The 11,638-nt window shown below is 37.5% G+C and overlaps 1 protein-coding gene across 1 annotated transcript in view; it reads right to left on the bottom strand.

Moving 5' to 3' along the window:
- Window positions 1-5,176: 5,176 nt before the first annotated feature.
- LOC124552428 (transmembrane emp24 domain-containing protein 7) overlaps window positions 5,177-11,638 on the bottom strand; it is a 36,372-nt gene continuing 29,910 nt past the window's right edge. The window contains exon 3 of the mRNA XM_047126701.1: window positions 5,177-9,281. Within this exon, the coding sequence (XP_046982657.1) occupies window positions 9,042-9,281 (240 nt within the window). The 3' untranslated portion in view covers window positions 5,177-9,041. The remainder of the gene's footprint in view (window positions 9,282-11,638) is intronic.

The raw sequence follows: 11,638 nt of genomic DNA, 5'->3' as shown, positions 1-11,638 counted from the left end.
AGTCCGTCAACTGCACATACGGTTCACGTCCACGCTGTCGCGGCATGCTACCAGTGTTAAAGACTGCGATGGAGCTCCGTATGCCACGGCAAACTGGCTGACACTGACGGCGGCGGTGCACAAATGCTGCGCAGCTAGCGCCATTCGACGGCCAACACCGCGGTTCCTGGTGTGTCCGCTGTGCCGTGCGTGTGATCATTGCTTGTACAGCCCTCTCGCAGTGTCCGGAGCAAGTATGGTGGGTCTGACACACCGGTGTCAATGTGTTCTTTTTTCCATTTCCAGGAGTGTATATCCTTCCTCTCTGACCTTGAAGTCCCTGTAATATTTCATTTCATTTCATACATCCTCTCTTTCTGATCTAGAAGTTGTTTATTTTTTTGATTTAAGCAATTATTTCTTTGTATAGAAAGACATTTTATCTTGTGAGTGTATCAGACCAATTTAAAATCTGATTTTAGGTGACAAATCACAAAAGAGGTAATCTCAGATTTATAATAAGGGACAGTCAACTGGAAACAAGACAACATATGGGAAAAAGTAAGTTAAACTGTTTATTATTTCAGAAGTAAATGTCGTAACTGTGAAATCGTTTATCCCACTGTGAGACATGACGGTCAGCGCCGTCATGGAAATATGTTTGCAGTTGCCTACAGAACCGCGATTGCACCCATCATGTACCCCTTTGTTCAAAGCAAATTAACAGCTATGAATGTCTCTTTAGGGTTCCAAAAATACAGAAATTGCATGAGGAAGGATCGGGGCTGGATGGAGGATCCGGAAGGGTTTTCTAAAGAAACTTTCGTAGCAAACTTGAAACAACCGTGGGAACATAGGTAGGATTACACGTTGCCAAGGTTGTTTACAGTATGAAAGACATTTGTGGCCATTGATTTGCTTCATGCAAATAGGTGCATGCCTGGTTACAATCATAGCTCCACAGGCAAACCCAAATATTTTCCCATGAAGGCACTGACCACCTTTGACAGTGGGGTAAATGTATTATTATTTATGACAAATAGTTTTGAAATTATGAACAGTTTACTTTAAAGCAGTTAGGCTACCAACTATAGTGGATCAATTTGTGGATGAGAGACACACATAACAGAAAACAGCATTCATAAAACATGAACGCTGCTTTCTGTTTCTGGGCTTCATGCATTAATTCATTATAGGTGAGTAGTCATCTGTCCCTTGTTTTATATATTGCTCCAGTCAGGAACTTTCATTTTTTTTCAACAGTTCACTTACGGTTTTTCCCCCCGTCTCATTTTCATTTTACTGGCTCTTATAATAAATGAAACTACAATTTGTTTCTAATGTCCTTTAGGCCTCTCAGTAACAATTCCATTCTGTGTAACACATTTGCTTGTTTCATTAAATTTCGAAGACGTAGGGTGTACCAGACAACCTGGCATTATTAAATAATTTTTGTAATCTATGTAGCTTTCCTTTCTTTTTTTTTTAAGACCTGTCAGTTACTGAAGAGAGACAATGGCAGGAGTTCTTTAGCAGTTGTCCACATATAATACTGTAAAACTTTAGAAAACGGCCTCCGTGTTCAAACATTAAGAAACAGGCTCTGATACTACTTCTGTCATGAACAGAAACTGTACTTGGTAGCCAGTACGTTAGTACATACAACTGTTAGCCTGATTATATATATAAAATGAACAATGACGTTACTGGATACTACACAAAATTATGTTACTGTATGTGCTCCTGAGCTTTGATGATTACTATGACAAATAAATTAAAGAGGGAGTGCACCTTAAAATCAAAATCTTTCTACACATTATAGATAATACTCTTGCTAACCATGACTCAAATGATGAGCAGCAGTCAATGGCAGCTAACAACAGTTTCTTCCCTTGACCAACAAGTTAACTTTCCAATATGTCTGTCTTCCATTTCTAGCATCTAAGTCAGCACGCATTTCCAACCTATTTACTTCGTTTTCATAAAAAATTTTCCTCAGCCTCTTCCTCCTCCCCAAGGAAGGAACACTTATTTTTAAAAGCTATGCAGTGTACCACTTTTGCTTTAATATCGATCTGTCAGCAGTACTAGACATTTCACCTCTAAGGCAAGTACAGTCCAGCAATTTTGTCTCAAAATTAATTAGTTTTCTCAGCTGAATTTCTCTTTTATACACAGTGTGAATAACCAACAATCTGAAAAGTACTGCCAGAAGCACAAACAATTACGGCTAGAACAACTGCCATTTTTTAACACAGGAACCCAAATATTTCGGAACTTTGTTCCTTCATCAGGGAGGAGAGAGGGGAAAAAAGGGAAGAAAGGAAAGTGGACTCAGTTACTCACAACCGAGGTTATGAAGCAACAGGGAAAGGTAAACAGGGAAGGTAGCAAGGATGGAGGCATGGTTGTCAGAGGGAAGCCAAAGATATTCTACTGTTAAGTACTGTGCCAGCTTCAAACCAAAGAGGATGCATACAGAAGTAAATAGGTATATAGTATAAAGATAAACACAACTCTGTAGGAGGAAAAGATGCGTGAATGGCTGGACAACAGTACCTTCACTTTGATAGCTGCCATCCATTTCCACATCAAACGCTCCCTCCCTACAGCCTAGGTATTCGTGGCAAACGTATCTGCTCCAGTGACGAATCCCTCAACAATTACACCAATAACCTGACCAGTGCTTTCCTCTCCCGCAACTATCCTGCAGACCTTGTCCACAAACAGATCTCCCGAGCAATACATTCCTCCCCGTCCACAAACAATGTTCCTACACCCAGACCACACAGAAGCATCCCCCTTGTCACCCAATATTATCCTGGCCTCGAGTACATCAACAAATTACTCTGCCAGGGATATGACTTTCTCAAGTCAAGCCCTGAAATGAGATCATCCCTTGACAATATTCTCCCCACACCACCCAGAGTTGCCTTTCGTCACCCTCCTAACCTGCGTAACATCCTTGTCAAACCCAACAATATTCCCAGACCACCTTCCTTACCCAGCAGTTCCTACCCCTGTAACCGACCCCGCTCCAAAACCTGCCCCATGCATCCCCCCCACAACCACCTACTCCAGTCCCACTACTGGTAAAACACACACAATTCAAGGCAGGGCCACATGTGAAACAACACGTCATTTATCAGCTGACATGCCTGCACTGCACAGCCTTTTACATCGGTATAACAACAACTAAACTGGCTGAGCGCATGAACGGGCACAGACGAACTGTCTGCCTAGGAGATGTTCAATACCCAGTAGCAGAGCATGCCGTCCAGCATATTTCTAGGGACCTAGGAACCTGCTACAACGTACGTGCCTTTTGGCTTCTCCCACCCAACACCAGTCCCTCGGAACTGCGGAGATGGGAACTTGCACTCCAACACATCCCTTCATCCCGCCATCCCCCTGGACTCAGCCTACGTTAACCAACCTCACTCCCATTTACTTTTCAGTCTTCTTTTTCCCTCTCCTCTTTAGCCATTCACGCATCTTTTCAACCCACATAGCTGTATTTATCTTTATACTATATACCTCTTTACTTCTGTATGCATCCTCTTTGGTTTGAAGCTGGCACAGCACTTAACAGTAGAATATCTTTGGCTTCCCTCTGACAACCATACCTCCATCCTTACTACCCTCCCTGTTTACCTTTCCCTGTTGCTTCATAACCTGGGTTGTGAGTAACTGAATCCACTTTCCCTTCTTCCCTTTTTCCCTCCCTGATGAAGGAACAAAGTTCCGAAAGCTAGGAATGTAAATTTTCTGTTCTGTTTTGTGAATCTATCGGCTGTACTGAGCTGAGGTAGGTACTGGCCAGCCCCTCTATCTCTTTGTTAGTATTTGTTTCACATCTCAATATGAGATTTTCCATTAATCATTTAGAACCCAAATATTTGACACACTGGTATTTAATCATATTTTATGGTCAATAAAAATTGATAATAGTGTAGCTCAATCATTAAAAATTCCAAGGTCAAATAAAGCACATTTTACAGTTAAAATGTGTAAATGACCTTATTTTAACAACACTGGACTAATTAGGAAAATGCCAGTGTTTATGATACAGAAGACAAAATAAAATAATTATCTGTCTCAGTCACTATTATTTTCTTCCACGACACATTCTGAGGTCTTGCACTCTCATCTTCAGTTTGACCCGTGGTTTACATAAGTGTATCTCCTGGATGTAGACAGCTGTCCACCTTGTGCTACATTTTGACGATGCTCCAGTGAAAAGCATACTGCAGATTATTATTTACACACATTTGTATTAAGTAATACATTTCTGTAATACAAATGTGTATATATAAAGGCCTGGATTGTCTTTTTCATTGAAACATTTTCGAAATTAAGCAAAAGGTGGACAAATGGCTACGTCCAGGAAAGCAAGTACTCACATAAGTGACTGATCCAACTGAAGATGGGGGCATAAGGCTGTGAAATTCATCATGAAGGACAATTTCAGTGAGTGACAGATAACTGTCTTAATTTGTCTTTTATAAGTGTAAATGCACAAGAAGAAAAACTGTATTATGTTACAATTGAAATGAAAGTGTCAACCTGTACTACTGGGAAATGTAACTGATCAAGGAATAATTATATCCATTATTAAACTAAGAGAGCAAATATGCAACATGAGGGTGGTATTCAATGAGGTAACAGTATACTGGTGTAATGTGTGTCAAGAACTGCAGGGTTATCAGTAAATGCAGTATTTTTCTGTTTCTTCTGTTTATTAAAGGTGGTTTACCACAAAATATTTTGTTTTATCCTCAACAAAAATAAAATACAGAGAACTGATAATTTGTTCCACACCTTGTTGACATTGTAAAAACATTTAAAAGACACAACAACATTATCAAAACATTTCCTTCAGCCCAGACCAGCACATCAACATTCTGTACAATTTGTTATGTTAACATGATGCTGAAAATACCTATCAGTCCACTGACAATTTTGTCCAAGACTGGCAAAAAGCAAATGAATGCCAAAACTTACAAGACTTTCAAAAGCACTCATCCATAAAAATGGGTGATAAAAAAGGAAACAGAAATCTTGCACTGTATCACTGAATGTGATCTGTATGTATCAGACAACTGGCAAGAATTTTTTTCCGTTCTGAAAGTAATTAAGTGTTCATGTTACACGAGATTCCAGATAAATAATAGTGTTAGGACAAGTAATACAAAAGTTTGAAGACATGTCTGCATCCTTTTATTTCAGTTACTTCAAACAGCACAAGCTCTCTTCAGACAACAAAAGGCATTTACAATGTAAGTTCATCAGCAACATACACATCTTGGCAGTAACACTTACATACATATGACACAGATTACTCTTCACAGCTTACGAAAGCAACAGAAAGAACCTTATAAAATTCAAAAATGAAATTTAAATTTGCAGAAGTGCAGTATCCCAGAACTATACTACAAGTTGGTGATATAATTGACCTGTTTACAACACAAAATGGAAGGTAAATGGGAAAGGGAATTTTTAAATGAACAAAGTAATGTAAAGAAAAATCTGTCATTTTCTACAACTAGGTTGGATAAATCTGACGACTTGACTGTTTATTTACATGACAGTTCATAGTGAATTTGTGCTTTTGTATTTGTAACTGTAGATGTTTATGAAACATTTGTGTTTGTGAAAAGTGGTAACTAGTACCAAAAGCTAATGCATACATAACAAAACAAGACTTTTAAAATAAACAGATCTGCCTAGAAGTAAGCTTTATTCTATGCTTTACAGCATGAAGTCATACGTAACAATAAAAGAATCTCCTCACACACGTGTACATTCCTACTTCTCTACAGCAGTCCAAAATAACTGAAACAGCAACATATTCAGGTACTGCAGGACAAAATGCTACAAAATTATAGTAACTGAACCTATGAAAAAGAACAGACTCTGCAGTATTTCTGATGAGAAAAAACTAACCAAACTGACTATTATGTCATATTTCATAAAAGAACTTGTGATCAGATGTTATTTACATACCCATGGCTAACTAATGTGACTTGTTCAAAATTTGCGTGTATCTTTCACACTGTCCAGCCCTATAAACAATATTACCCCAGTCTCAAAGATACAAAACATAGAAGAAAATATATGGAAAAAAACAATGTTATTGATGTCAAAACCATAGCAATTTACACACACACACACACACACACACACACACACACACACACACACACACAATACTGTCAAATACTACTCAAAATAGTCTAATTTCTGGTACACAATCATTAAATACTGATCAGACATGCAACTTATGTCATTGGACAAATTCATTACAGATCAACAACACAAAAAATATACAAAACATGACGAATTGTAACAATTCAGTTATTGATATTGAGATTTTGCAAAATATTGAGTAAGAGGGCCCGTGCCACATACACAGATATCTGTTAAGGTTTTTTTTTCTTTTTTTCACTTTGGTCACAACTGTCCTTTATATAACCTTTCTGGCTTGTTACTAGGGTAACGAAATGAAAGCAAGGAGAAATGGTCAAACTGGAGTTCAATCTGCTACACCAATTACTACGTCAAAAAAGTGAGAGAGCCATTTATAAAGACAGTTCTGCATTTTTACGTGCCATCACTATAAAGTGTTTGCAAATAGTTAACCAAAATGTAATCTCTTGCTATGTTGGGCTCTATGCGTTAAGAACATAAATCCATGTAAAGACCAGGAATATGTGGATAACAGTTTGTTTACATGTCGCGCAAGGCTACATAAGTTGCTAGCATTATTGAGCCTTCTGAAAACTGAGAACGATGGAGAAAACCTAAAGGAATAATTCATGTGCCCTGTAACTCTGAAGATGAAACAAAATCCACATAACAAGATACTGATACCATCCTCTTGCTATTCATTAGCTACATGTTATCATTAAGAAATATCAAGCTCTATCTGTATAAGCTATACCAGCTTAGAATTCTAATTATGTTGAAAGTGTTTGCGTAAAATTATTTTTTTGAGGCACAGACCCGCTTTCCCCCTCTTTTTTTGGAATTCCAAATTACAGTGCATTTACGAGTATCATGCCCAATTCCTGCTGATACCCTCCCAGTTCTTTCTTTATGCCAATTATTGTTTGTAGGCCACAATCACAAGAGTTCCTCTCCTCCATAAACATTGAAAGCTTACGCATACTGCTGCTACCATGAACTACATAAGCAACTTAATTCTGCACACAACCATAAAATATTGCACAAACACACCATCTGTAACACTGGCATCAAACAGAGAAGACAAGTGGAGGGATATGAGAAAATGAACTATGACTTGTTCCTTTCTATTAATCTGATATTAAACTGCGCTACCTTGGTACATTCCAAACAAAAACATGCCAAGCTGACACTGAATGCAAATCTTGTTACAAAAATTAATGTTTTAAGTGAAGTCATGTCATTGTGTTGGCAGAATTTCACTCAATGTCACATTTTTATGACTGACTGGTTGGTGAAAATACTATGTGAAGTAACACTGTGGCAGCTCATTCATGGAACTCTTCCTCAAAATTGTGCATGGGGCCAAAAACAAAAAACATATGTTGAAGTGATCATGCGGCTGTGCTGCACAATCTTCGTCAATTTTAAATTTGAAATGTTAGAATTGTGGATGAGCCAAAATGAGAAAATTTAAAAATATTCACTGGTACTATCACTAGTCTGTTCTCAAAATACATGCTGCTAAAATGTTAACTGCATAAAATGCAAATGATACAATCCAGCTACGAAATTGTCATTAACTGATATTAAGAAGAATAAAGATCTTGTCTGCAAGAGAGAAATGAGATACCTTGTATATCTTACACAAAATTTAATGCATTGTGCAAAATACGATTTCGCATACAAGAGCTATCTTCTTCAACTGTAAGTTGCTGGACCAATCCCACTCAAGTTCTGCACTCGCAACACAACAATAACCCTTCACTACCTGTCTACATAAAATTTTACAAGTACATAGGCTCAATATCACTTCACATAAAAAGGTTTCTTTGGGTTTTGCAACAGCAAATCACTTTTTTTTTTGACATTAATAATGCCAAATCACAGGCTCTACTGGCTAGTTTTAAAAAATTTCCAACTTATTTTAAACAAAATTCTCCAAGGTTGTAAAACCATATTCTAGAATTTTAAGTGACTATATCATTATCATCTAAGTTTTTTACTGATGGACTAACCCAGGAAAACTGAATTTCTCAGGCTGTGCATAAAAAAGATGCATGAAACTTGAGTGTTCTTTTGCTCTTTTAATTTCAGTTCACAACAAAATTCTGACTGCAGTTTAACTATATTGATATTCCCAGTCCTGTACAATCCTACTTTCCTGTGCTGTGCACTAATCATGGAAGATGATTTAAACAGCTACAATGATTATAGGAAGTTGGTAACCTACAGTACTATGAAAATAGTACAGATCTTAATTACAGTATGTGCTTTTACATGGACAGGCACCTAAAACTACATACCCAAAAATTTTTAAATAAGTTACAGAAATAAAAAGAAACATTCAACTGGAACTTGGACTTACTGCTAACATGAGTAATTCATTTTAGCACTTCCCATTGTATGTGAGAAAGAAATGTAACTCAAGATGCTGGATATTTTAATCACCAAATTTCATCAGCCACACATACAGAACAGAAAATGAAGGAGAAATAGAAAATGTTACTGCATGCATGTTTTGGCAAACATTCACACACAGAGATGTAAAGCACAAGTCCACTTCATGAAATGAGTACATCCCTCAACACAAAACAAACCATGTATTTTGTACATGTATACACTACAATTTTGATAAGTTAACATATTTCTCTGCAGTTTCCCATTCTTTTTAAATCAAACTACCAATCACACAGGACTCAGTAGCAACAAAATGCTAACAACAGATTGATTGATTTTGATTTAGTCTCCGTGCCAATCCAGACCCAACATTACGAAATGGCCGGCACATTATTCCCTTTCACACGCCCAGCTCAAGCAAATAAAAGACACTTTTCCAGTCGCTCAACAGATGCCACAATTGTCCTGTATGGCCATTACTTGTGGTTAAGCAACATCTGAGATGGTTTCTTCTCCGTGAAGAAGTTCTTCAGGATAAACACTTGGCCAATGGTAACAACCAGTATGGCAACTGTTTCCAGAATTGACCACCACATGACGCGTTCATTCAGATCCTCTGCTCGCTTGCGGCCTTGAGCTTCTCGCAAGCGGTGGTGAGTTTGGTAGTCTATAATTTTGTTCAGTGCTTTGTGAATTTCTGCAGAGGAAGACTCCATCTAGAAACAAAAACCAAGAAACAGCTCATTATTACACAGAGTAAGCACACTACCTGAAGGAAGTACTTATATTAAAAATTCTGACAAAGAAGGACGCTGAGAGTAGCTTCTTGGTATGTGTCCAATGTCCCTAAAGAATGCCATTTAGGTACATTTTACATTTTTGTTAATATAAAGTACCTGCATCAGTTGTTAAATGAGCAAAGTATTATGATTTTGTCCATGGCTGTAGTTCTGCAGCTACAGAATTCATCAGCTGCACTCGAAAAACCTTTATTCGGTTCACTTTACCAGTTTAAACTGTCACAGAAGTGAAATAGGCTCAAATCATTAAAGTGCGTGTCATTTACGACGGCGGCCAAATTTGGGTTAGTTCTGCACATCTTACGTCACAAAACACAGTCAGCCAATGAACAGAGAACGACGTTGCCAGAGCTTGACTGTAGTGCAGAGCACGGACGAGTGTCTTCAGTTTTAGAAACGTTCAGTCAAATCAAGTAATTGAACAAAAGCAATGCCTTGATAGCAGACTTTCTATAAAAGAAAGTTTGGAAAAGGCATTCTTTATACTAATTGCTTCATATTCTATTAATTAATTAAACCAAACAAGCAATAAGCCTCCTAATTCAAGCGATAGCAAGGAAATTCATCCTAACTAACCACTTTTTCACAATAAAGAACAGCGGTAATTGTTTACTTCCTATCGTACTGCGACAAAACATGAGTAATTCAGTCATACCAACAGTGACTGTCAGTATTTTGTGTGATTCTTTAAAATCCTCCAGGAATTCCGTAGAATGATGAGCTGCATTGGCATAATGGTTACGGTGTTTGGCTGCTAAGCAAAAGGTTCCGAGTTCAAATCTTGTTTGGTGCTTAATGTTTTCTTTATTAAAAAACAATATCGAAGTGTCTTACTTCATGAATTTTATTCATTTGAATGAAATTTTTTGAAATTTCTAGTGGTAACTAAAATCAATCATACGGAAAGTATACGCTGTGGACTTTTACCTCTGCAAACTTCAAAATTTCGTGCAATGGTTTACTACATTTAATGCTGCTTAATAACTGCATTGAACATAGAAACAAAATTAAGTCATTTATGGGGGGAAGGTATCAGTCAAGAAGATGTGTAAAAATCAAATTTCTGGACCAAATAGTTTTTGTGAAATTGAATGATAAGTGTGTCAAAGCAGTCAGAACATCATGTGTTTGCACAGGTGAACAGTGCAGTGATGACAAAACTGCGCACAGCATGGAATGCGGGGAGCACGTCTCTGTAGCAGTCAAAGGGTTAATGCGGCCGTGGTGGCTTTACTTCATGAACTGCGTGCTCCCCCTAAACGTAAGTTTACGAACTATACTATACTATACTATGGTGCTGCTTCCCTTGGCGCGTGCAACTGGCAATGCAGCAATCTCCCGCGTCTGGGCGGGCATGCGCGAGCCGCCAAGATAAAAGCCAACATTGAAATAAGAACTGACCAGCAGTGTTCTATGCTACAGAATCAATTAAACAGTGACATCACTAAAAATGTACATTATATACAATGAATAGCAAACAGTTAACTACCAGATTCCACATTGTACGCGGTGTGTATGACAAAAGTCAACCACCAGACTTAGCAATCCAGTGATTGACCTTTGTAATACAAAGTATGTACGATGCAGTCTGATAGTTAATTGTTTGCCACTCATCACACATAACATATATTCTTAGAAATGTCACTCTGTTTTATTGACTCTGTAGAAAAGGATTCCACTGCCTAATTTTTATTTTGATGTTGGCTGACTGAAGATTTGAGATTATTTCACTTCTGAAGATGACAGTTTAAACTGTTGAAACCAGTAAAGTGAACCAAATAAAGGTTTCCTTTTGCAACTAACAACTGATTTTTTTTTTTTTTATCTTTATTGGAACACCCATACTCTCTTTACAATGCATGACACGCGCGTGTGTTGTACTTTGCCAGAATCATGTACGAATATCATATTTTATCTAAAAAGAGGGCTACATACACAGTAATATTTAAGAGTAACTGTGTTATTTCAAGCATTTTTTTGCGAGTGTCAACTCAACTTTGAGGAGTTACAGAAGTCAGACCATAATTAAGAGAAAGATTTCCTTTGCACATTTTAAAGATACATTCATTCTCTGCTTAGAGAATCGAGGATTACTAATCAAGATGTCCTAAGAAGAATGGGAAAGGAAAAAGAATTAATTAAAATTATTAAAGTAAGGAAGCTACAATATTTAGGCCATGTTATTAGCGGAGTAAATTACAAAATATTGCAAATAATACTAGAAGGGAAAATTTGTGGGAAGAGAACGAGGGGTAGAAGACGGACATCCTGGA

This window comes from Schistocerca americana, chromosome 10 (genome assembly GCF_021461395.2).
Source record: "Schistocerca americana isolate TAMUIC-IGC-003095 chromosome 10, iqSchAmer2.1, whole genome shotgun sequence".
Taxonomy (NCBI): domain Eukaryota; kingdom Metazoa; phylum Arthropoda; class Insecta; order Orthoptera; family Acrididae; genus Schistocerca; species Schistocerca americana.
Note: the sequence above shows the minus strand (reverse complement) of the source record. Positions and strands in the feature narration are given on the sequence as shown.